General features: G+C 42.2%; 1 protein-coding gene across 1 annotated transcript in view; it reads left to right on the forward strand.

Moving 5' to 3' along the window:
* Window positions 1-26,335, forward strand: part of RASSF3 (Ras association domain family member 3) — a 105,285-nt gene that overhangs the window by 72,753 nt on the left and 6,197 nt on the right. The window contains exon 3 of the mRNA XM_009281107.2: window positions 25,249-25,356. Within this exon, the coding sequence (XP_009279382.2) occupies window positions 25,249-25,356 (108 nt within the window). The remainder of the gene's footprint in view (window positions 1-25,248; window positions 25,357-26,335) is intronic.

The raw sequence follows: 26,335 nt of genomic DNA on the forward strand, positions 1-26,335 counted from the left end.
TTGTGCTTTGCCTCTCCCCATGTTCCCCTCCCAGCTTCCCACAGTAGAGGATTGACTATTTCTTTTTTCTTTCTTAACGGTGGTTTAAAGTGATGCACTACACCATGTAGTGCTACCTACTGCTTGTAAGTCTTGAGCATTAAGAAAATAAATGGTAGCTTCAATGCTGAATTACTTTCTGTTGGGAAATCTTAAATTGGATGCACAACTTCAAATCTGAAGGTGTTATCCTTCTTCTGGAGAGATTTAATGGAGAGTGTCTCTTTTCCAGAAATAACTTCCGTTGCTAGTCTGGATTGATACTCTAATACATACCTAATAGGTCCTTTGAAGCATTTGTCATCTCACAACAACTCCTATAAGTGCTCTCCATCATCTCTCTTGGCTGGTCAAAGTGACAGACTGAAGAGGAATCTTCTTTTAGCAAAATTAAACTGGCAATAGATAACATTGAAAATGGCAGGAAATCTCTTTCTTTTAAAGCACAAAAAATCAAGGCCAAACTACCATGTAGTCTTTTCCCATGTATTCATATTTCACTTTTGCCACTGCAAATGGCAGCTAAACAGAAAGAAACCTTATTTCGTTGTTGAAATCTAACCACTCATTGCTCAGTACTTAGAAAATACCTATCAGCAGGTAATCTACACTATGCAGAAGTCATCTGTAAACATACTGAGTGTCTGCCAAAGCTAGCTTAAATATGTTTTGAGAAATATGCACTAATATCAAGCTTGCAGCAAGTGATGAGGGGTGTTTTGTTTTCAATGTTATTGCAGGCATGCCATGGAATTAAATGTAAAGACAAGACTAAGGATTAATTTTTAAATTCATAGTTCTGTTGAACTTTACTGTGCAAATAAGTTTTGTTGTTACTGGTTTGTCTTCTATGGAAAGGATTAAAGGATTTTTTTTTTTCCCCCTTAGTATAACTGACAGCTCTCTCTTGTCCTACGTCTCCAGAAGTTGATGGCAACTCCAAGCATTTGACACCTGTGAAAATAAGGCTTCTAACTCCTGAAGTTCAGAAAAGCCTTTCCATATTCTGACCTGTTGAATATGATCTTGAAATGAAAGGTAATTTGGAAAAAGCACTTGAGGTCTGTAAGCCTCAAATTTAGCACTACATTTGGCTTATTCTTTTTTTAAACACTTACTAAAATGAAGTGGCTTAGCTTCTGTACCTGTGTTACCTTAGTACCTGTTGTGACAGGTACTTTTAAACAAAATGGACTTGGCAGCAATGCTTTTTTAGAAGCTTGTTTCACATGTAGCAATAGGAGCAACCTTGCTTTTGACTTGTCATGCTTTAATTTGAAGTTAGTCAGTGACACCCAGCAGCTTCTTCCGAGACACTTAGTAGGTACAGTATGTGCGTGCTAGAAGTGATGGCTGCCTCTAGGTATTTGAGGACATTGGGTGAATTAAAGTGCACCTCCATAGGAAAAGAATTGGCTTTCCATTCAGTTTAACATGCACTTTAAATGCCTTTTAGCTTTTTAACTGTAGAAAAGTGAAGTGCTGCTTTTCTTCCTTGGCTTTCACAGTGAGGAGAGGCAAACTCTTCTGCATCTTTATTAGTTAGCAGCAACCAACTTTGCTGTTCTTTCTGGTACCCCTAGGTCACCGAGCTATACTTGCCTCGAGTTTTCTTTTTACTTAGTCTATCGTACGACCAAGCAAACTATACTAATTGACTTACCAGTCTGCTGACTAGTTGCAGTCAGCTCTTTTTCTTCATTTTCTTTTTTGCTTGTTATGCAGTGTGAATGGTATCTTTAAAGAAAGGAGAATTGAAGTGATGTTTTTGCAGGCCAGGCTGCTATAGCTTACCTTCTGTGCCCTCTGGAAGGGCAGGAAGACAGCAGCTGCTGCAGGGAGATCAAAGCACATTTGTTACGCTAAATCAGACAGCAGGGTAAGCTGCAAGCCAAGGCAGAGCCTTCCCTGGGATGGGGTTGGCTTCTGGAGAGCTGGAACTCAGAAGTGTAGCGCTCTGTTTCCTGGCCTTCTATAGCAAATCCTTAACCTCAGTTGAGGAGAAGTATCTATATGTCTTGGACCACTGAGCATTTATACTGGGATACAATATAAATGGCTTCCTGACTGCTTCTTTAAAGTGTTTCCTCCCCTGGGCGTGGAGGCTGTGGTGGTGTGACTTTGCTAGAAGACAGTTCTGTTTGTCATGGTGGACCATTGCCATGTCCGAAGAGCACACTGATGCTGAGGCACTTGTGGTGCTGGGAATTGCTTGTGATTTAGGAACAGGGACTGTGTCTGCCTTCCACTCACACCGGTGGCTTGTATCTCTTCTTCATTCCTCTTCCCCAGCCCTACCTTGGCTGCTTTTTTGCTCCCTGTTACGATTTCTCCTTGCATGTCTCTTGGGTGCAGCAGGACTCCCTCTTCCACCAGGGCTTGAGCTCTCCCTGGTCTTTCCTGTGCTGTTGTACTGACTCAGCCTGGGTTGGGTGGGTGTCTGCAGCTCAGCCCTTTAATCTCCTCCCTGCTCTACTTACTGAATCTTTGATCTCTGGTACCTCCTACAGCCACTCCTTTCCCTTGTCAGATAACAGCTCCTTACCTGCTCTCCATACAGGTACTTGCTGCCCTGAGTATTTACTCTCTGTAGCTGCTTCCTTTCCCCAAATGCTGATGTTTCTGTCTTAATCCCTGTGGGATAGGTCAGATGATGATCTGCACTTTCTTTCTAACCCACCCTCTTTTGGGACAACCAGCTAATTTACATTCGTGGAGTCTGTGTCTTTCAGAAGCTCTGCGTAGGAGGCCACTGTGTTTTTTCAACCAGATGAATTTGCAGGAGCCTTTGCTCCCTTATTGCATCGGTGCAGCCACATCATAGGGTGAGACACCTGCACTTGGGCTTCCCGGCTTCCCTGGGCCTGCTCCGAGGAAGTGGGCACAGAGCCGATTCCTCTGTGGGTGGCTATGAGATGTCCTTCAGAGCTCTGCTGGTAAAAACAAGATGCGGCAGGAGAAGTCTCTCCTGCAGGGAAGCTGTCAAAGAGACTTCCACTCCCCTTCCTGCTGTGGGAGAGGAGAGGTGTTAGACATTCCCCATCCATCTCTTCCTGTAGCTGCCATCACTGGGGTGGTTTTTTGGTTTACTCTGTGTCCAGGTGGCATGCGTTGCTTTCTGACCTGCTGGCAGCTGCTTGGAGCAGTGCTATCCTGATGCGTAGCCTCCTTTTTACTTCACTGGAGTTCAGGAAAAGTTAATGTTCCATCATCTGCCCACGCATACCTCAGCCTAAGGGTTTTCTGCGGGGAAAACAGCAAAATTGGGGCAATAGCAGAACTTGCAAAATGCTGAGGCACACTCACTGACTTCAGAAGATATGGGAAGACACCTATCTTCCATTTTATCTAATTCCCTGGGATGTAGCTATGTGTTCCTGCTACTCGATACTCAAGGCAGAATTCTCTGAAGTGTACAAGAGGGGCCAGTGAGAGAAGCAGCATGCCTCAGGGGATTGTGTGGTTTAAAATACATCTCTGCTATAAATTGCAACAGATGGTGGTGGGATTCTGAGGTGGATTTTTATTCAAATAGTACTTGCAAACACCACCCCCACCACCCCCACCCAGCTTCCTTATCAATGGAAGTTTCTGGAAAAAGTGTGAAACGAACAAAGGAAGGTTGACTTGGTTTTTTGGGTTTTTTTGTTTTGCAGCTTCAAGGGAAAGGCCGTAGGACCTTCAGTTTCCTTTTTCTGTGGTGCTAGATATAGCTCTTTGCCTCTACCAGTACCACTCTGCTGTATTACCCAGGTTAGGGAAATGTGAAGCGTGCAAGTGGGTTTTTACAGAGTCTGTATGTATTTTTAACATGTACAATGTATGTTGTAGGATCTGCGTTCACTTATCTCATTAGCGTTCCTTTCAGTTAGGAAAAGGTCTGTCTTGCAAGAAAGGAATTAACTCTGCTGATTATCTGCAGGCTGTGTTTGAGGAGTTGGCTGAGGGTTACCTTGCGAACTGGGTTTTGGTCTTCCCAATACCTAGAAACACAGCAGCTGTCCTGTTAGTTTCCAGCTGATAACTTCTCGTTTGCTCAGGAAGGGCATCCTGTTATGTTGGCTTCTACACAGTATCTGATTACCCCATGAAACTTGAATGTGGTCTTGAACTCTTGAGCAGAACCCTATCTGCTCATACTTTATTATCCTTTTAAGTGATTTTTTTGGTGTTTTGGTTTTTTTTAATATCCTTTGCAGCAAGATGGATGGTAGTTCAACTGATTTTTCTTTTAGGTCACTCTTTATTTGGTATCCCTACTTAGATAAGGTCATATATGTTATGGGCTTAACTTCCCACATTTCTCCTTGTTTCTTTCTCTGCCTGTATTCAGGCAGAAATGGTGCTTTTTTTTTTTTGTCCTTTATAGAAGGCTGTTAATGCTTGCTGCAATTGAAAGGCAGATCTTAGGAAATATGAGTCCCTGTCCTCCTTGAAGATTGTAAACAGAGGGGGTAATTCTTGCTTTTCATTTTGCCCTGGCCAGATAGATTAATTCTCATGCGCCATAAGTGTGTAGGATTTGCAGATCTCTCGTGACCTGTCAAAATGAAAGCCAGCTGTAACAATTTCATATCTGCCTCTTGGGTTGAAACAAGAGCTGGCTTCTTCGAAGCTTGTCCTGTTATTTGGAGTGCCAGGCTTTCTTTGGGAGAGTGGAGGTCTCTTTGGTAGATCTTTTTTTTTTTTTCCCTTCAACAGAAACATCTGAACAGCCACTCTCTAACATGTCTTCTGTATGTGTGGTGGTTGACTGCACTTGCTCCAGACAAGGCAACAAAAACTTGTACTACTGCTTTCTCTGTGGGCTTCAAATAGAGCTCTGAAATAAGCTGAGCGTCTTCTAAAAACACTGACTTCAAGACTTGTGCTTGAAAATTGTTCATGCAACTTGAACAGGAGAGGGAAGAACGTTACAGTCTTGCTAAACTTGAGGTAGCTCCCTTCTTGTCTGGTGACTGGACAATGCGCTAATGCAGTGCTGAGAAGGAACAGAGGAGAGCATTAGTAATGAGAAGAAAGCAATTACTGTAACAGTGTTTCATTGAAAGCAACAATGTAAGTAATAACTAAATAAAACATCTATAGTAAAGCAAGAAAATGTTTTGAAGACAATTTATGCAAAAAGTTAAACTCTTCCCCAAGAGAGGAGCTCTTGAAAAAAGTCTGTTTAAAAGTTATGTATGCTGCAGTCTATTTTAATAAGGAGGGAAGCGAGAAAACATGATCACTTCTTGCAGTGTTTTATCTGTTCTTGTGGTTATTTTTTTCATTCAAGCCCAACTCCCACGTCTTTTAGTTTATCATAAATCTTTTTTTTTTTTTTAAAGTAGTTGTTTAGCAGAATTCTTTTTGAGGTATGAGACTATATATTAGTGTGTGTGTGTGTGTCTATATATATCTCTGTATATGCATGCCAGGGCTCAGTCATGTAAAGTTAAGTGTAACTGTTCTCATCTGAAAACATCTCATTGTCCTTAAGTGTCAAGTTTCATCACAGTCTTCATAGGGTTTTTTTGATGAATCCTAGCTCCATGGTACTCTTAATTCTGGATTGTGCTTTCTAGGTAATAAAATAATTTTTATAAATGACCACATTAAAGTGTGTATGTTTTTTATTTTTAAAAACACTGGATAACTAATTCAAGTTGTCTCTAGTTTGGAAAAGCCAGCGTTATTTCTCCTCCTTGTCTCTCTGGGTTAGATTGCAATTTTTAATTACATTATTGCTTGCCAGCATCCCTCCCACAGACTCTTTGCCTCATCCAGTACTCAGAATATATGGTGCTAATCTTGCTGAGTCTTTCCCCTTCTCCTTATTGTAGAATATGTGGCATAAGGCCATAAATTTCCTGCACGGTACTCAAAGCTTGCTTTAAAAGAATTAATCATTTCAACATGGATTTTTTTTTCCTATGATATTTCACAAATGTTTGTGAACGTGCCTTCCAATAATAACATATTAACAACAGCTTCTTCCCATCTGCAAGTGCACCACTACTCATGTTTCTGGCTTTAAGTCGTCCTTTTTGTGTTAAGGTTGGGTTGGGTGATCCCTAGCTGTTCACTTCAGGCTCTGTGCAGGTCTTGTCTGGCAGTCACCTTGGTTAGCCAGGCCTTGGTTTGGGACCCGCTGTTTGTTTCTCTCTCATGCAGTGGTGATATTCCCATTCCATAGCGGATGCTGAAACATAAGGAGTGTGTGAATGCTGGTACGAAGTCAAAAGCAAGATCTGGCTAGACCAGTATCCCGTCTGGCAGTTGCTAATGGTAGGTGCCAGGGAAGAGTAGAGAAACAGGACAAATACACAGTGGTGTTTTGCCAGAACATTTTTCTAGCCTCTTGTGATTTGCAATCTAGGTTATTTTCTTCTGTGACTTATCTAGTTGCTTTTGCACCCATGTAAACTTGTAGCATCGCCAGTGTCCTGTGACATGGAATTCCACAGATTAACTGTTACTTGCAAAAACCACCCCATCTTTCTGTGTTTTTGAGTCTACCTCTTGCTGGTATTACTGGGGTAGGATTCAGCTCTGGACTAAAACACCTACGTGCAGGTGTGTGAATGCAGGTGTCTCACTGGCAATGCTGGCAGTGGAGCTGAGAGCAATTCAGCTCACCACCAAGTCAACATATAGGTTGGGACTCAGTTGCTTAAACCAGAGGTATCTGGTGTCATTTTGGGTACTGTGGGATGTGTATCCTGCCCGGTCTCCCATCGCCACTTGATGGGTTGCAGGCATCCTGCTAACCCCCTGATACATCTGCCAGCCCTGTGCAGGCATCTTGGATGCACTACAATTTCTCAAATATGGCACTTGGGTTTATCTGGTGGAATTGGCTCCTCCTGTCTCACTGCATCAGCTGGCATGGGAATGAAACTGTTCAGGTGTTTTGATCCAGATAAGTGTCTCATGTCCCATCCTGTCCCCCTCTTCGCTCCCTCCTCTGTGTAGTATGAAATACCTTCTATTTCTGATCTGGTCAGATCTACAGCTGCAGCATACTTCTGCATGTACCTCACATTGCAGAGAATGCACAGATCCTGCACATGCTTGCTTTGCTTGCAGATGTGAATGTTCATGACCCAGCAAATCCTAATTACTGTCAGGTCTCAAGTCAGCTCCCCTAAAAGGAGAGAACCTGCCATTAGCGATCATCTGTGGATATTTTTGTACTTAAAAATCCTTTTCAGGGCAGGGGTGGAACCTGTTCCTGCCAAGCCAAATTTACTTGAGAGGTTCCTCCCGCTGTTCCTGCCTCCTTCACTGGACCCCTTCCAGTTTCTGCAGCAAGGGATCTTGCAGACTCAGCCTCACAGTTACAGTTGCTTGATGAAAATATTGCCACAGAACACCTAAAAATGCTCATGTTTGCAAGTGTGCGAGGAAAACAGTGCTATGTGGAGTGCAGAGAAATATATACTGATGATAAACCATGAATGAATTAGTTTGTTCTAAGGTTTTATTTGATTGTTGATGAGAACAAGTATAACAATACTGCACAAAAAGGCAGATGCATTTATTTAAACGGTCGGTGGTCCTTGAATTGAGCAACAATTCTGAAATACAGCTAAATGCATCTCCTTCAGCGCATGTCCCTGACTTGCTGTGCCTGCACTACCTTTCCCCACTGGTTCCCTGTCATCCTCCTGGACTCTGCAGCTCTCCCTTCGCAGTTGCAGCTACTCTAGAGACACTCGGATGAAGTTCTGTGATGGACAAACCCACCATTTCCCTGCAGCTTCTCCCTCTGCAGCAATGGAGCAGTTCTGGCTGAAGTTTTGAGGGCGGGGGGGAAATGTGTTCTTGATATGTAGAATTGTGAACCTTGGCTCAGGCTTTTTAACATTTGTCAAAGTTGTGATCGACTAAAAAATTGCTGTTGCTGTCTGCCACAATTTCAGTGAATACATACTTGTGTGCCGTAGAGGTAATGGTTTGTGTTCTTTTTAAATAATCTGTTTGCAAATTATTGTTGCAAATTTGACACGTGGATGCATGCTGCATTTGTCTTCTGGAAGCATTTTTAATACCTTTCCATAGCCTTATTTCCAATGAAATGTACTTAAACCCATTACTTAGTGGTCGTGTTCAAGTTCATAGTAAAGATTATAGCCTACGCTTGCTCAGCACTTCACTTCCAAGGCACACAATTAAAGACTTCTACATTAAACCTCATCTCCTTAAAACTACATGTGCGTTAATGGCAAAATCTGAACTGGCACTTCATTCCTGGTTTGAGTGCAGGAGTGAAAAATACTGACTTTCCCCATTATCCAGCTGCAGAGACAGTAAATGAGAGGCCTCTTAAGGGGCCAGGTGTCCCTTGGCAGCATTTTGATGGCTCTTGTTTCTAATAAGCAAGCTGGATGTTGGGAGTTTCTAAGTCTGGGTGTGGGGAATGTTGTGTTCTGATATTTATAAGTCTAAATGAGGATTGCTGTGCTCTCTTGGCTCCTTTTTCCCATGTTAATTCTCAGTCTTTAATTTTACTATACTGGGTTTGTTCAGTGCTTTTTGTATTGCAGAGCTACTGGCAACACACAGTCACTTAAACAGGTTGGATCAAGACAGCAAATATCACTGAGGTTTTGGACGCAGACAGAGATCACGTTTTGCAAACAGCTGTCGTGGTGGAAAGCGCCAGTAGCCCTTTCAGTGGGAGTACTCCTTCTGAACCGAAGCAGTCAGATCTGGAAGATCTCGTAATGTTAGAAAAGTTAATGCGAAAATCCAGTATCCTATTGCCAGCGTTCCTGATGACTTGGTATTTCAAAAAGTCCTGTTAAACAGATATGTGGGACTTACTGTAAACTGAAATGCAAGAATGCTGAGGTTATGGGTTCAGTGATAACGTTTCCTTGTAATGTGTAATGTTGTAGAAAGGGTTTGCTAAGCCTACTGTTTACAGCTGATTTTGCAAAATATTCCCAGGAATCTCCAGTTGTGCTGGCAAATTATTCTCTTAACTAGTAGTAGTTTGCAGAGAGATTGGGGAGAGGGTGGGAGTGCAGGTTATGAGCAGTCCTAATACACAGGAGCGCATTTGATGCTCCCATTTCGTGGGCAAGACACCGCAAAGGGCTGGCGTTAGTGCCTGCTGGAAGGGAGCCTGTCTCCACCCGCCAGATCCGAGTGTATCAACAGTTATAGCAGTCAGTTGGTCATCTACCTATCATGTATTACTAATATATAAAAGAATCTACTTCTGTGGTGAAGATTATTGTTACACATTTTATTGGCAACATCTGAACTAAGTAAAGCAAGAGCATGACTCCTTGATGTCATTACACCTGCCTGTTAACTCACACACATATTCCCTTCAAAGCATTTTGAAATGAGGTTGGGTGCAGGTGTCCTGCGTGGGCAGGAAAAACAAATAACGGTGGCTGATGGACTCCTGAGATGTGCCAAGCAGGAAAGGAGTGCAGCTCCATAACTGGCACTCAATAGGGTTAATTCTGTTGGAAAATGTAAATATTTCTTGCCCAGTGTCATCCTTTGTGGCTTGGGGCACGGAGCTGGGACTCCGGTGGTAGGAGGGGACTGCAATGCAGGGTCTGCACAGTGCCTGCCCCTCCATTGGGTGCAGAGGGTGTTTTGGGAAGCCACGTCCCAGAGCAGGCTCCTCAGCTGTCCTGTGTACGGGCTGTATGACCCGAAACACCATGTGTCTGTGTGTGAGCATGGCTGGAAGCAGGTATGCTTCATTTCTAGTATAATTATGTGGCCATGTAAAACTGCTTAGGAGTACAAAGAGGGGAGAGCGTGCTCTCCTTATGTTGCCGGTAACAGCAAGATGTTACTGGTTTTGATCAGTGCCTTTCCTTAGGATAGGACTAAGCTTCTTATGACTTACTAGAAATGTGGTATTTCCTAGTCTGGTTAAGCCTGTAAGATGTTTGGAGCTCTTGTTAATTTTCCAATAATGTAAATTAAAGATGTACTAGGTTGAGAAATTACAAACAAAATGCAACTTACTGAAGCAAAACTGGCAGGTGTGGTGGCATCTCAAATTGTACACCCCACAGCATTATCTTTTCTTAGGATCACTTGCATCCTTTGTAGTTTGCTTGTTTAGATTGCCTCTGCTTTTTCTGAAATGCTGATTTTATAATACGATAGCCAGCTGTGGCTGACTTCTTCCCACTCTGCATCATAAAAAAAATATTTGATTAAAAGCATGTAGTAAGCTCCCTTAAGTCCCTGTATTTCCACACTTTGATGTTGCCATGTTATTTTTTCTAAAAACATATCTTTCCTGTGTGTGTGTATACATGGGCATTGGTGTGTGTCATCTTGGTATGTTTATAGGGCCTACATAAGTAACTACACTGATTTCATTAAGATTTACTAACTAATTACCCTAATAAATGACTGCATTAATAACTCTACTGATTTCATTAGGACTTACTAATGAATGGTCCTGATAATCAAGGACCAGGCTCTGCCATCTTGAGAGAACTTTCTAAGGCTCAGGGATGCCTTGGTATTTTACGTGCAAAGGTGACACTTTTTACTATGTTACTGTAACTTTTGGCATTCGTAATACAAGTCGGTGAGACAGAAGTAAGTGATTGGGTGCTAAATGAATGCCTTTTAAAAAAAAACCAGAAAACTGAATACTTTCTCTGTGCTATTCTGTTGTCTGCAGTTTGGAGGTCTGCTCCTTGTGTCTTGCATTGTAATGTGGTATTGCCTGGCCAGGACGGTGTGTAGGAAACTGTGTTCCTCTCCCCTCTTTCCCAGGACCTGGGGGTGCTGGTTGACAGCCGGCTGAACATGAGCCGGCAGTGTGCCCAGGCGGCCAAGAAGGCCAATGGCATCCTGGCCTGTATCAGAAATAGTGTGGCCAGCAGGAGTAGGGAAGTGATCGTGCCCCTGTACTCGGCCCTGGTGAGGCCGCACAGGCTCAAATCCTGTGTTCAGTTTTGGGCCCCTCACTACAAGAAGGACGTTGAGGTGCTGGAGCGTGTCCAGAGAAGGTCAACGAGGCTGGTGAAGGGTCTGGAGAACAAGTTTTATGAGGAGCAGCTGAGGGAACTGGGACTGTTTAGCCTGGAGAAAAGGAGGCTGAGGGGAGACCTCATCGCTCTCAACAACTACCTGAAAGGAGGTTGTAGCGAGGGGGGGGTTGGTCTCCTCTCCCAAGTAACAAGCGATAGGACGAGAGGAAACGGCCTCAAGTTGTGCCAGGGGAGGTTTAGATTGGACATGAGGAAAAATTTCTTTACTGAAAGAGTGGTTAAACATTGGACCAGGCTGCCCAGGGAAGTGGTTGAGTCCCCATCCCTGGAGGTATTTAAAAGATGTGTAGATGCGGCGCTTAGGGACGTGGTTTAGTGGGCATGGTGGTGTTGGGTTGACGGTTGGACTCAATGATCTTAGAGGTCTTTTCCAACCTTAATGATTCTATGATTCCCTAACCCGTGCAACTAGGCATTACAGAAGAGTTTTTTACATGAACCTATGATGATTGTTAATTTGAAGAGTTTTTGTAATCAGGTTACGCAAAGGAGCTACTGACTAGAAATTTGGTTGAATTTTAGTGTTCTGGCTAAATTGCCTGTACAGGTTTGGAACAGAAGAAAAAAAACTTTTCAATTCATTACAGGTTTGGTTGAGACGTGTAAAGCTAAGGTCCTTTACACGTGGCAATTCTGCAATTAGAGGTGTCTTGTTAGTGGAGCCATGTTATATATGCTCAGTGGAAGAGTGGATGTGAACTGACTGGTCTATTTACAGGACTAATGCTTTTGTGTTTGTCAGAAGTTCCAGATATGTTTTTATTTTTTCCAGCTCTTGAAGAGACTCCCCTTGACTATATAGTTTTAGGTGTGCATGTGTATATTTGTAAGCAAAGAATGGCTCCTGAGATTGATAAACTTCTAATAAGATAAGTTAGTGGTATAATTTAGTAACTTAACAAGTTTAAGTTTATAGGCATAGGTAAATGCTATGTTTCCAGTTGGGTGATGGTTTATTTTTTTTAAACTTTCATTTTGATCCCTGTCAAAATGGAGCTGATATCAGGTTGCTGGCTTTATTTTGCCCCCTAAAAATGTGAATTAAACATCAGGATTCTTAGTATTTTCTGTTAAAGTACAGGAAACGTTAATGAAAATTTCAGGGGCTTTTAATAAAAAGGCAATTAATTTGTGGTTTTACTTTGCAGAATTTGTTGTTTATTTGAGGAAACTTTGATTCTACTGTTTTCAGCTTATCCCACGCTTGTCCATAAGGTGACCCGTCCTTTTTAATGTGTTCTGTCTTCTGAGAGTGTTTTTTTTCAGAGGGTGTGGTGGGTACTGATTCTCCCTGTTCTCTTTAACATTAACAAGGGTGGGGTTTTTATGAAAAATTCTAGTATGCTCTCTTCTCCTTCCACCTGAAATGTGTATCAGCTCTAACAGATCTCATGCCTTCATGAGCTTCATAATTACATTTCCTGAAGCAGAAGCTGGGTGTAAGGAAAGGTGGAGTAGCAGCAGTGTTTCCTTGTGCCTGTAACATCCTGCCCATAAAAGCAGGGAAATAGCTGTTTGGAAAGAAAAAAAGAACAACTTTTGAACTTTTTGTTGTAAAATCAACACATTCTCCCCTTTGCTGCTTCAGAACAAAGCATGTAATCTTTTTCCCCCCTTCTCTGGTTTCCTGGTGGCCATTCTCCAGCATGGCAAAATAACTTGTGTTTGGAGTCAGGCCATAACATCAGGTTGTAAGCAAGCCCTTTTCTCCAGTACAGCCTAATTGCTGTTCTCCTGACCTTTTCCTCAGAAGAAAAGTTTGTTTATCCAGCTTTTCCAGTGGGATATTCATTAACCATGTTCTAAAGTCTTCTGTTCACACCTCCCTCGAAAGCCTACCCATTGTGACGTCCTACTCCGTTCTCTCTCCACTGTGTCCTGCCAGCATTGATCTAAACAGCACTGGTATCACCCCACTCTTTTATGGATGTCATAAAAAAAAAAAAATAATGTCTGACTGTAACAATTGCCATGTAATTCCAAAGTGACTCACTACTACAGAATTGTCTGCCCTGAGACAGAAATTGTGAGTCGATCGGGAGGGAGCGGCGTGCTCATGTCACCATTGGAGATGTTAGCGGTGTAAACTGTCTGCTGATACGTGGCACCAGGCTAGCACAGTGTTTGGGTAAGTTGGGACCTGTGTGGTAAAGTGTTTATTGCGCTGTAGTTCTCTTATGCTGCAGACTTGTTTAATGGTTGTTTATATAGTCTGTGGCCTTTTTTTTACCCGTACAAAAATAAAACAAAACCCCTGCTTTCCTTTGCTAGTTCTTTTGTTTTCAATTTGTTTATCCTGTTCTTTTTCACCTGTAAAAAGAAAAAATACTATGTTCATCCTAATTAAGAAAGGAGCCTCCTGGATTTGTAGAAGTCATCTGCAGCCTGGTAGTGGGTCTGTTACTGGACAAGGACTATGACAGCTGACGCTGGTTTCTGAGGCAGTGGTAGCATCTAGCAGAGAAGTAGGCATACAGCTAAAAGCAGTAATCTTTTAAATTGTCCCAGCATGGATGTCTACAATTTGAGGCATCTGGATGCATTTGTGAGAAACAAGTGTGTGTGTGTTCTGGAAAGCAAATTCATACTGAAACTAGGCAGCAAGTGTGTTTTTGCAAAAAGGGTTGAGTCAAATAAGTTGGTGGCAGTTTTCCATGTTCATAATGGTAGTAGTGTGTTTTGTCTTTCTTTTTAGAGAACGTAAGAGTTTTGAAGAAACTTGTCCTTTTGTCAGTCCCACTCTGCTCGCAGCTAAAGTGCTTGGTAGCCTGTTTAAATGTATGTGTGAGTAATAAAAACAGGGTGTAGAAAAACAAGGGATTAAAACTCCTCAGAAAGCAGGTTATCATTACCATGCTGATGAGTTTATTCAAGGCATAATCTTGCTGAATCGATTGGTCAGTTTCCTCACAATGCAGAGACCTGAGGATCGAGTACCACCTTACCAATGTGAGCTTGAGGTTGCTAGGATGTGAGCTTTTGTGGGTGGTGGCATGGGGCTGGATGGCCCAGGTCCAGCGGCCCACTGCCTTTGCCAGTTTCTTCTCATCTAAGCCTCTCAACTTGCATTCATCATCTGCAAGATGAGAAGAATAACTTAAACCAGGGAGTTGCAGCAAAGTTGGATCCAAGACTGGTTCAAGCCTTTTCTTCTTTTATTTTCCTTCTTACTAGAACAGCAGTCAAATCTGAGCTCTGAAGCTTTAGTAAATTCAAACTGGAACTCCAGTAAAATTGAATGATGGTGGGGAAAGAACCAAAAAATTCCTGTTTGCTGCAGTCTTGAGGAAGATAACTGACTAAAGGATTCTGGTATTTATTTTTCAGCGTTTGACCTCTTAAGACTGGGGATATAAAAGAGAGGTAAAATCCTATGATTAAGGTCAATGTAAATTTACACTATAGTAGTACATGGTGGTGGTGGTGCTGAGATGGTGGCCTAGTTTGCCCCCTCTCCTTTTTTCTTTCCTGAAATACTGAACTGAATTTTTGCCAGATCAGATCTGGTGGTAGTAGGTAAAGCTGATGATTGTAGTGTGCTGCTTCAGAAATGTCTTTTGGATACTACCCTATTTTTAATAAAACATGCTAATATCAAGGCTGTACATGAGGATGCGATCATTAATGTGCCAGGTGATATAAATTTTCTGGAGTGTAAAAGAATCCTTCATGCAGGGTAGGCTGCAGGGGTGCCTCCTTTGCACTATGTGAAATACCTGATTTGGATGCCTCTTTGAAAAGGCTGGTTCCTTTTTTAATATTTCTGTGGAAGCTGTGTAGAGTGTTAATTACACAAAGTGCACTGAGAGAGGTAGTGTTGGCGTAAAAATATTTCCTATGGGCTTACTTCATGAAACCTAGCTTGCTCTGTTGAAGGAGGGCTGCAGTTACTGAAAACTTTATTAGGTTTTAGACGGAGTTAGTTTCTAGCTCTTACTATTTGATGTGTATGTGTGTAAAGCAGCAGTCACATAATAAGTTGACTGTAAATGTATATGACAGTCTTATCGTGATCATATTTGACATACTAAGAAGATAATTTGGCTGCTTTGGCTTAGAGGATATGTACTTTACTAAAGATACCAGTGATTGCTTACAACTTTTAACTTTCACCACCCCACCCACCCCCCATGGTTACTGTTATGGGCTTTTGAGGCCTTTAAAATGCAGATTTTATTTGAAAAATACATAGTTGTAGTTCCTAAATTTTGTGGGGTTTTGTGATGCATGTGTGGTAGGGGAGGGCTTTTTCCCTTCAGAAGAGTTTCAAATGCAAGGTCAGTGTCAGATTGACCAGGAGAGAGACAGTAACAGTAACTTCTTGAATTTTTTAGGGAACTATATGTTCCTCAAACAAGGAACTTCCCTCTATGATCAGTATTTGCTTGAGGAGACCGTGCATCTTTTTGCACAACGTTTTCATTGTAGTGTTTGTGACCAGGAAAAACTGTCTGTCAGGGTTGTGCTATAGCCAAAGAGCCAATGCATTACATGATGTTTCCTATATGATGATTGTTACTGTGCAGTTTTTAAGAGGTTTGGTTTTTTCTTTTTCTTTCAAGTAGAACAAATCCAAACAAAAATGACTTGGTTGGTGAGACTCTGACCATATGCAGGCTCACCATTTCTGTCTCACACCAGCCCTGAGGCTGGGCCTGGTTAGGAAGTTGTTGCCTTTTCTCGATACAGGCAGGTTTTGTCAGAAGGCTTAAAAAATAATTGGATGATGCCATCTTTGAACTACTCAGCCAAACCCAGGAAGGGAATGTTGCTCTAAAGATAAAATGGTGGTTGATGCACATGGCAAAAGCTGGCACATCACCCAGCTTCTGCTGAGACAAGGCCCATGACTGAGCTTGCCTCAAACTTGAGAAGTGCCGGTGGTAACCACGGGGAGAAGACTGCAACGCCTTGGCCTGGCATGGGGCTGGCTCTTCCCACACTGTGCTTCCCCAGGAACGGCTAGTTGGTTCCCAGTACCAATTTTAATGTAAAATGTAGATAGCTGCATTTGAAGACCTGGGGAGCTGTTGTTGCAAACAATCTCTTCCTGCCTTCTGTTAGATGGAGCATGTTGGATTCTTGCATTGCAGGGTCACATGCAAATACTGTGGTGTAATGACCCAGGGTCCTAACATTACTTAATTGTCTGATGGCTAACTGTATTAATGGCTCAGGTTCCAGACCATACTTAACCTTCTTTTCAAGATACACTAGTTTTCTATATGATATCTTGTATAAGCTTGTTTCCTAATTGTCTGCTTAAAGATAGATTTTGTTCTACAGGTCACAAAGAGGCTGGTAATCCATTTTATTTCATTAACCCCCCCCTTATCTGCTTAAATAGCCAGCAGTCAAAACTCATTCATTTTCTGTAGAGGAGACCTGAAGAAGGTTATTTACTGTTTGTGATGTTTCTTACATCTAGTTTTACTGAAATAAGCAAAATTGAAACAGCTGTGAATTTTTACTTAAACCATTTAATGTATTGCTTTAAAAAGTTATAATATGGGGGGAAAAAAGTACAAATCTGCATAAGACCTGCTGCGTCTTCGGGGATAGAATCTAAGGCCAAGCCTCAGATACTATTCTTCATACAGTTGGTTTTCACTTTAAACAGATGACTGGCTTTTTAAAAGTGGGTTGCATGCCAGTAGTTGAAGTACAGCCATATAGGGTATGACAGGGTTTGTAACTAGGGGTTTTCAGAGGTGAGGTCATGATAAACTGAAATGAAACTTAAGCAGCAATGTTAATGTCACGAACAAATAGATTTCTTTTTCTAGCCTTCCTTTCACAATGCTCGAACACTAACTGTGTTTATATTGCCTCTGTTTGAAGGAAAATAAATTATTAAAAGGAATAATGGGAAGTTAGAGTTCTTGGTTTGTTTCTCTGCTGCTTAAAAATATTCACCATATAAACATATGAGTGTTTACATCAGAGAGGTCAGACAGGAGCCATAATGCTATGCTTTACCCTTTGTCATTCAGTGCTTTCATTAGCATGCCAAGCCACGTGGTGTGATGGTATTTTGAGGAAAAACTGAAAATAGTCTGGAAGTAACAAGTACTTACTTACTAACTGGAATGCCTGTACCTTGTAAAATTATGCTAAAATTATAAGCTGTGGTAGTTGCACGGGGATTTCTTTAACCACTGTGGAAGTGCCCTTGAAGAGAGACCACGTTGCATCACAGGTATCTTAGGTAAAGATTTTTCACAGACCTGTAGTGTACAAATTAATAAGCAAAGAGCACCTAAACTTTGATGCAGCTATGTCGCGAGTTCTGCATGCAGCTCTGGTCGCCACATCTCAGGAAGGGCATGCTGCAGTTAGTTGCCCTTCTCTAAAATGATTGAGAGGATGGAGCAGCTACCTTAGGAAAGACTAAGGAGTCCAGGGCTCCTCACGAAGGTGATGGATAAGCTGAACATGAAACTCAGATTCACCAGGTCCTGCCGTATCAGGATTAAGGGGCACTCAATATATTTAACAGAAGTTACCTTCTGTCTTAATAGAAGATCAGCTTAAAGCAGATGGCAGTATTTCTTCACACTGCAGTCATGAATTTCTGGAACTTGTTGCCACAGGAGGTGTAGAGACGGGCCGTGTCGGCAGGTTCAAAAAGGGTATGTGTGCATGCATAATCACCAGGTCCGTAAATGGACACTAAACAGACTCGGAAGGGAGGTGCCCTCTAAATTCCTGCTACAACACTTGTGGATGCCAGCAGAGAGGCTGCAGAAAAGGCTCACGTGCTCGCTCGAAATAGCCTTTATTTCTGCTGCTGTTGGAGGCAGAATGTCAGGCTGGATGCACCATACACCTGACCTGGGAGGGCGCTGCTTCTCTTGCTACCTCAGGAGGGCATGGTGCAGGCTGTTCTTGAACTCACTCTGTCAGGATAATTATTTAAGACTCAGGTCAGCCAAACCTGCTTGAAAAAACAAAGTCTTTTTCTAAAAAATAGACTGCTTCCTTGCCCTGTATGCCACTGGCAGGGATGGGAACTGGATGGCACTGAGTGCAGAAAGCAAAAGGTACTAAAGAGAATACAGATTATCCTGCCTGCATCCATCCTGTCAGAAAATTCCCCTTTCCCTGACCCAGAGACCAATCTCACCCCATTCAGCAGGGGACACACATTTCAAGGTGCAGCTATGTGAGAAGGTGCAATGCTTGGAGCTGCTTGGATGCTAACATGCCTCCCCGCCCTGCCCCCATTTGATCTTCTCATACCTTTCTAGCGACTGGTGTCTCTGACCGTTTGTGGAGGGACATGACCAGCAGCTCTCCCTGGTGATTCTCAGGCCTTCAAATGAAGGAAGGAGCACATCTTCTGAGTGCGGGCTTGCCCCGGGGTGGGAGGAGGAGTTGCTGTTGCTGGCCAAGCTGCTTTGCTCTCAGGAGAGTTAGGATAAGGAAGAAGCAAGATATTTGTTTCAAAACAGTTTAATTGCAAGGTTTCAATTTCTTTCTTTTCTGTGGGAGTGCTGGCAGGCTGTAGGAAAGAGTGTTCTTGCTTGTAGAAGTAGCAACAACTGAGATCAGAAGTCCCTTTCTCTGTTTTCTTTCTTGTATTCTCTACTAGGCTTTTTTGTCGTGTGATAGCACTGTTAGTTAAATCCTTTCTTTAATGCAAACGTGATGTAAATAGGATGCATTAGCTGCAATTTTTGACTTAAACAAGACTTAGATTTTTTTTTTCTTAATGTAGATTAGGCTTCATTTCTCATTTGTCAAAGCCTCAGTGCTTTACTTTAAAAATTATTCCTGGCCACAATTTACAGCCAGATCAGGGCATCTTCATTCATCTGACTGAATCAAAGGTCACTATATGTGTGGGATTAATATGAGATGTGAGGGTAGGGTATAGGGACTGACATGGCTTAAAAGTTGGCTTGAGCTCCCATCTTTGGTTGGTTAGATTTCTTATGAAAATATTTTTAATACATTCCTGGGATAGGTTAACCTTTCATCCATTTTATCTTCCTTTGTCTGTCAAGCTGAAATGTTAAGAGGAACTTAGTTCTCCATTCCTCAGAGATGCTAATTTCTAGAATTGTTGTGAAAATAGGAGATTAGCTAGAAGAGAGAGACTTTCTTGTATTCTTCCATAAATAAAAGCCTATAGTAGCAGTTTGGGGAAGCCATGCATCTGTCTTGAGGCAAGGATCCTGAGGAAATGGGCTTCAGGGTTTTGGGGTTTTCTTTGTTTGTGGAACTTTCTCTCAGCCTCATCCCATAGCAGCTCGTTAGCTGTTGAGCTTAGCACTTCCTTACTGCATGCAGGACTATGGTTTGGCACTAACCGTGGGACTTGGACTTTATGAAAGTCCCAGATGTGCTGCGATTCTTTTTGGGGACCACAACTTGATTTGCAGTTCATTTTAACTGTAGTCTGTGCAGTTTTAGTTGTGTTCCTTGAGGATTCATGCTGAACTAGTCTCTGGGGGGCTTTGCACTGAGCATAAATGTTAGAAAGAGTGCTGCTTCTCTAAACAGCTGCGATACAATAAATGAGATGTGCATGGGGGGTGTAGGCGATAAAGAAGGAAACATTTTCTGCCCTTTTTGTGGAGAGGAAGCTCAACTGCGAAGAGGCATTGCATCATGAGCTCTAATGAAAGACCAGCTATTCCCCTTGGGGAAATGAAAGCACTTGCCTCATTTCCCTCTCACTGGCAGCTGTTGCTTAGGAATTTCATTTGAGAATGAAATGCTGCTTTGGTTGACGTGAAGAATGGATTTAATACAAATGGCTGCCAATGGTGTGTGCTTTAAGTGTTGGGAAGGACAGCATGATTTTCACAGAAGTTAATAGCTCAGAGTAGAAGTAGTGTATTGGACCCAGATATATTATCTATATGGGTTCTGATGTATTCAGCTGTCTCCTTGAGGTTAGTTTTTATCTTTCACATCTGTGCTAGGCTGAGGAAGTAGTAGATAATGTGAGAAGCAGGGAATGGAAGGAGACCAGGAGCTCTGATGGGGAAAATGCACTTAATTGGGCTGGGAGGAGGAAGGGGTGATGACATGGCAGCCATTATTGAGAATATAGTTTGGCTAAGTAATGGAGGAGTCACACCTAACTCAGGTTTGATTATTTTTTTTTGACAAAAATAAGATTGAAATGTTTGTGCATTGTTTTATAGAGAAAATTCATTTTTTGAACACTAGCACCCGGAAGTGCCATTGTTAAGCCCAGCAGCATTTAGGTCCTGGCTGACAGAAGAAGACACAGTGTGAACCAGCCGCTCTGCTGACTGCGCCTATACTTCACTCTGCTGCTGTGACATACGCAAGGCTTTGTGGTTAGAAAACTCATCACCAGGCCTAACTTTTGAAGAAAGGCAGTTTCACAATTCCCAGTGTACAGATTTTGTGAGGCGTGCGTCCTGGGCGTTTTGTAGGGAGCTGGAGATGAATCAGCTGTGTCTGAATTGGCCTAGGGATGAATTGGCTGGCTGGAGTGTGCTGCCCCTCACGCCTCAGCAGTGCGCTGGCTCCGAGGAGCTGTGCCAGGGGTTGCAGAGCACGCCTGGGGGGCACGGAAGAGCCAGGGTGGAAAAGGTGGCTTTTGTCCCGGCCTGGGTGAGCCACCAGGTGACACAGACTGGCTTCTTTTGTCACCAGACCAGACAGAACTGTCACAAGACAGATGATAGATGTACTTGGCTGTAACATGTAAATCTCACCTCTGAAATGCCCTTTCTCTTTTGTCTAAAACAGCTGAGGCTGGTGTAATTGCTTTCCAGTAGTCCTACCCTGAGCGGGTGTGGCTTCAGCCACTTGGTGGCCATTTCAGAGCAATGTGATACAAGCACATTGTAAAGCGTGGTAGAGATGAGTTAATTACTGCTGTTACTCTGCTGTTGTATTGGATGACTCAAGGTCTTCTACAGGTAATAAATTTACCTGCTAAGATGATAAAGTGGAATTTGATCTGCTGGACCTAAGTAGAGTTAGCAGAGGACTTTTCCTTTAGTGGGTCCTGTCAGGAGGTGACAAGTACGGAAGGAAATAGAATTGTGGGAAGTGAGTTTGCCAAGTCGTCTTCCACCCATGTAAGTATGCTGGTCAAAGAAGACTTACTTATTTTAACTTAAAGCATGGCTAAACAAAGCTGTATGGCAAAAGTTGAGTGCCACTGTATACTGAGAGCAATTCAGCTCCAGGAAAGTTGGGGAAAAAACCCTGTATACCATCTTCTCAGCTTCTCTTTGCATGTTGGTTAAGTATAATTAGGAAAATTAAAATACATAGGTGCCTCAAATCTGTGTGCTGCTTAATGATACTCACTGAGAGCAGCTGACCCAGTGAATCATAGTGGGCTGAGGCTTTCTTGTTCGTAATAAACTCAGTGAAGTATTCCTTTGTTGGCTTTCTCCTGACAGCAGTCATGTGGGATTTACTGTCTCTGCAGTCTGTGTGACAGCAATGTGATTTTCTGTAGGCACTGGTGTCTAGCTAGTGAGGAGTTTTTGTTTGCTTGGTTGAAGTAATGTGCCCTGATATGTGTGCAGTTGGAGTGTTTTGAGCTTTTGTTTGGGAGCGGGAGAGTATCTCCAGATTCATTCATGAAGATCTTGGGCTTAGGTTTCCTTCAGTCATATTTCCTTTCCTGTGATTGATATCTTCCACTGTTCACTGTCATCTGGTCTTGATGATCAAGGATGGTAGACTTGAGTGAAAATGATGATTGAAGTAAACAGTGTTTCTGTCTTTTGTGTATAGCATTTTTCTTGAATGCATTTGGGTCTATTCTTTAATGTTTTAATCTTAGTAGTCCTTTTTTGTATTCAGTTCATAGTTTTGCATAATCTATATGCTGTTAAAATTAATTGAGGCACAGGCTGTGGTTGTTTAGAAAACAAGTTAGAGCTACATTTGTTGGCATTATGCTACAGAAGGAGGTTATCTCAGCTTTTGCATGAACAGGGCTCTAGGTTTTCTGTGTGCTGAATTAAACTTTGCCAAAATTGCCTGGCCTCTAGCGCTGACGCAAGAAGGCGGAAATTCCAGTGGTGTGTTCAAGCAGGGAATCATGTCTAACTCAATCAGGGAATGATGACTCCCCTGGCAATGCCTGGTGATCTGCAGCTCTGTAGCAGAGCCTCACCTGAGAAAATTGGCATTACTCTGAACATCAGCTGATTCCCTGTCCCCCTCACCACCAGCCTGATGGAGCTGCTACCTCTGGCTCATCATCCAACATGTGCAGTCACCTCTTTTCTCTCCCGTTGGTCCCATCAGTTCCAGCACGCTCAAACCCACTCTTGGAAATGTGTTTGGCTCTATCAAGAGCCTTTTTAGTGTGTGGCACTGTAGTCTCCGATACACGTTACAGACCTGACTCTGAGGCATCACCAGACCAAGTGCAGCAGAAATTATCTTGCTTAGGTGCTATGCTTGGGTTTCGCTCGTCACGCCTGGTTCCATGGCAGTCCACAGGACTAGAGTGATCTCATGGGGTTGTGTCTTTTCTAACGTAACCAGATTTCTATCACTTTGCTAGAAAAATGTGACTTCTTGGGAGAACAGAAATGTATATGAAAACTCTCCTATATGAAAATAGGAGAAAGTTACTTCTTGCTGTCTGCTTGTACTTACTAATTTGTTTACTGAGTTTTTTCTCTCTTTTTTTAAATGTAGACAGGTTGTTTTCTAGCTGTCAGCCTTGTGAACTTACCCTATGCAATTAAAGGCAATAGGTTCCCTTTGTCATTTACGGTTATTAAAAGTCATTTTTGCAAAATTAAATCTCTTGAGGTGCACAGAAGTTAATGTGAAGTTTTGTTGGGCTTTTTTTGTGGTTTTTTGTTTTTTAGGTTTTTTTGAAACAGATGTTGAGGGTTAAACATAGGAAAGGTGGTGAGTGTTTTCGTCTTTTCTGGTTAGTGTTTTCTCTTGATAATAATGCATGTTGTGTATGACTTGAGTAATCATGATGCTGATCAGCTCCAATAGGGTAGATAAGAGGTACCTGCTTGAACCATCAGCAATAGAATAATGATAAATACTGAAACAGGTGTCCATTGTTGGAAGTTCAGTATCAGTAGTGTTAGCAGATTGGGGAGGTATGAACTCCACAACGTACTCGTGTCAGAGAGATGAGTCTTGGCTGATATCCATGTGAAGGGGCTTGTCTGCAGCTGCACAGACTAGGAACATCCCAAGTTAAAGCTTGGGTTCTTGAAATTAGTCATATAGAGGGCAAACGCTCTGTCAGACCTCTATGGCCAGAGGACTGCAGACTGTTCCTTGTCCCTTCAGTATCCACTGCTAAGGCTGTTTCGGCCCACTCCCACAACATTATTTGAAGTCAACATTTAGAGGGCCCCTATTTTCAGACTCCGACTATGGGTCATTGCTTTTGATACTTATTTTAAGCATGAAAACAGCAATAACATTTACTTTGATTTCAGAGAAAAAGTTACTACTTAGATTTTTTTTTTTTCTGTGCCCGCTTTGTTTTATAACTATTCATTTGCCCCCGAATAGAACACTACAAAGCTGTAAGGGCCTCTGGGGAGATGAAGTGAGAAGTTTAGATGAAGCTGTATCTGTCATTATTATGGCAGTCTGGGAGAGGGGGAAGATGAAAAATAGAAGGGCAAGAAAGCTTAATTTCTCTAGTGAGAATGGAGACTTGGATTCTGAAAACATTTAGTAATTTGGTATTTTGTAATAGACTAGGTGGGGTCTGGCAAGTGTGTGAGATGCTACACAATCTTAGAGTTGTGCTTAAGGAGCTAACAGGAGAGTTGTATTTAGCTGGTGTTCCTTTTTGCCTCAGTTTCCTGATCTGTGAAATAAAGGTATGTTCTCTGTTTTATGCAGGAAATCAGTATCTGATCCCAGATCAGAGTTCAAGGCTTCTGGCTTCCAGTTCTCCATTCAGACCACACCTTTCTTTTTATAGCTATGGGAAAAAAGTCCCCTCCAGCATGTCATTTAGTAAAATACCATATAGGAAAAGCAAAACTAAGCCCCAAAGAGCTAAAACTAGCTGATTTTAAATTAGGAGACAGAAAAAATTCTGCAGATTCTTTCTGGCGAATGGAAACTTACAGTCCCACACTAGATGTGCTCATCTTTGGGGTCATTTCTGGCAAACTGAAGTGCCTGCAAAGGTGTGTGCTGAGTGGTGTCCAAAAGACTGTGATACAGGACTGGCCACTGAAGCTGGGGAAATCCTTTCTTAGGATAAGCTCCGCTGGGATGTGCTTGTGAGGACAGATTGGAACACTGACTTGATGGTTTATCCGTACAGTGAATGTATATTCCTGTGTTCAGATGTACCCTGAAAGCAGCAAGTTTCTTCAAAGCTTTCTCCCATTCTGAGTGAAGTCTTAAATCATTAAAGCTGAGAGCTGAAACTCTTTCATACTATATATGGCATTTGTGTGAGTGGTGGAAACCAGAGTGTATTTATAATGCTAGTTTGCTGCAGGAATATGGATTGGGAACAAATGTTTGCTTGGATAAAATCCAACTCCAGGGATTGGTTTTACTGCTGCATGTAAAATCCGTAGCAAGCTTGTAAAAGCAGCAGTTGAAAAATCTGATAGGGCCTTCCCCATGGAAAAACATGAATTTGGTGTAACATTATGTAGCTAGAGTTACTTGTGATGGTTCACGTAGTAGTCGGTGACCCTGTGCGTAACATGCTGTCTGTCACGCTGGAATGCAGGGATGCTCTTACATTGTTGGCACACGCGGGGATTGTTGGTGTTACTTGTTAGTATGTGCTGCTATTTCCATACATATTCTTCATTTGTTTAGAAATACCCATTTGTGCCCTAAGTAATATTTCATGAAAATTGCCGCTGTATTGTTAACAATATTGCATAGCATTGACATGAGCAAATCGAGCCATAAAATGAGCTGAGCTGTTTTACATACTGCTGATAAATACTTGAATGAAAACAGTTGGCAAAAAAAAGGACACAAGTGTCTTTGGGTGTGTTGATTTAACTGTCTCCATTCAGTCCAAGTGGTCTGTTTGGTTTGCCTAACTCGTTAATCCTTTCTATTGCTGTACGGCTAATGACTGTATGTTGAGCCTCTGTGGAATAATCACCATTTGGACTAAGAATGCTCATATCCAAAGTCATAAAAGGATTGGGTTTTGTTTTGTTTTCTAAAACTGCTGTTTCTGTTGTTGTTGAAGGATGTTCAGAAGGAGAGAGAACCTCATGTTTATCTCAGTAAAGAAGAAGTTAAAGAGAAGATACAAAGCTATAATTCATCTGTCACTGATAAATTAAAGATGACCTTGGTAAGTTTTGCATGGGATTCCTGTAATTTTTAATAGGAGCAATTGAACTGTAACTTTGTAGTGCATTGTGAATCATTTTTAGTCTCAGCATCTTACATATGAAACTATCTCTGTTTTAACAACTTCGTAAGAGGCTCTTTCTTAGATCTGGAAATTAAATCTGACATCTGAAATGTTTTTAATCCATGTAGCTCCCTTTATATGGATTGAAACAAACTAGTAGGAAAAAATGTCGTTTGAAATGTGTTCAAGATACATCTTAGTGTCAACTAAGAGTTTTTAAATTTGTCAGACGAAAACCATCAGCTGGTAAACATGAAGATATATTTATCCTGTTTGTGTAGATAAATTTTTGTCAGGTATCTCTCTGATAAAGATGCTCAACCAATGAGAAAAGTTAAAACATGCAGTATTTATTATGGGAGACTTAATTTGTAGTCATGAAGGTTTTCGGCATGAGGAGACTTCCTTCCCCCCGCCCCCATAACACAGACAATACAGACAATGGAATGCATATAGATTTTTCATTTCCAAGGATTGTGGACCAGGTCTAAGTCTCAGTCCAGCCTACTGCAGATCACACTAATAAAATTCGCATCTATCTGCCTAGCAAGCTGTTACTTAGTTGTTGTGTTGTCCCCATTTTTCTGATACATTAGGTATTCCTGTGGGTGTATAGTACGTGGAAATTTTGAAATTCCATTATATCCTAAACCATACCCATTGAGGGTAGGAAGGCTCTGCAGAGGGACCTGGACAGGCTGGATCAATGGGCCGAGGCCAACTGTATGAGGTTCAACAAGGCCAAGTGCTGGGTCCTGCACTTCGGCCACAACAACCCCATGCAGCGCTACAGGCTTGGGGAAGAGTGGCTGGAAAGCTGCCTGTCGGAAAAGGACCTGGGGGTGTTGGTTGACAGCCGGCTGAACATGAGCCGGCAGTGTGCCCAGGCGGCCAAGAAGGCCAATGGCATCCTGGC

Source organism: Aptenodytes forsteri, unplaced genomic scaffold (assembly GCF_000699145.1).
Source record: "Aptenodytes forsteri isolate BGI_AS27 unplaced genomic scaffold, ASM69914v1 Scaffold4, whole genome shotgun sequence".
NCBI lineage: Eukaryota > Metazoa > Chordata > Aves > Sphenisciformes > Spheniscidae > Aptenodytes > Aptenodytes forsteri.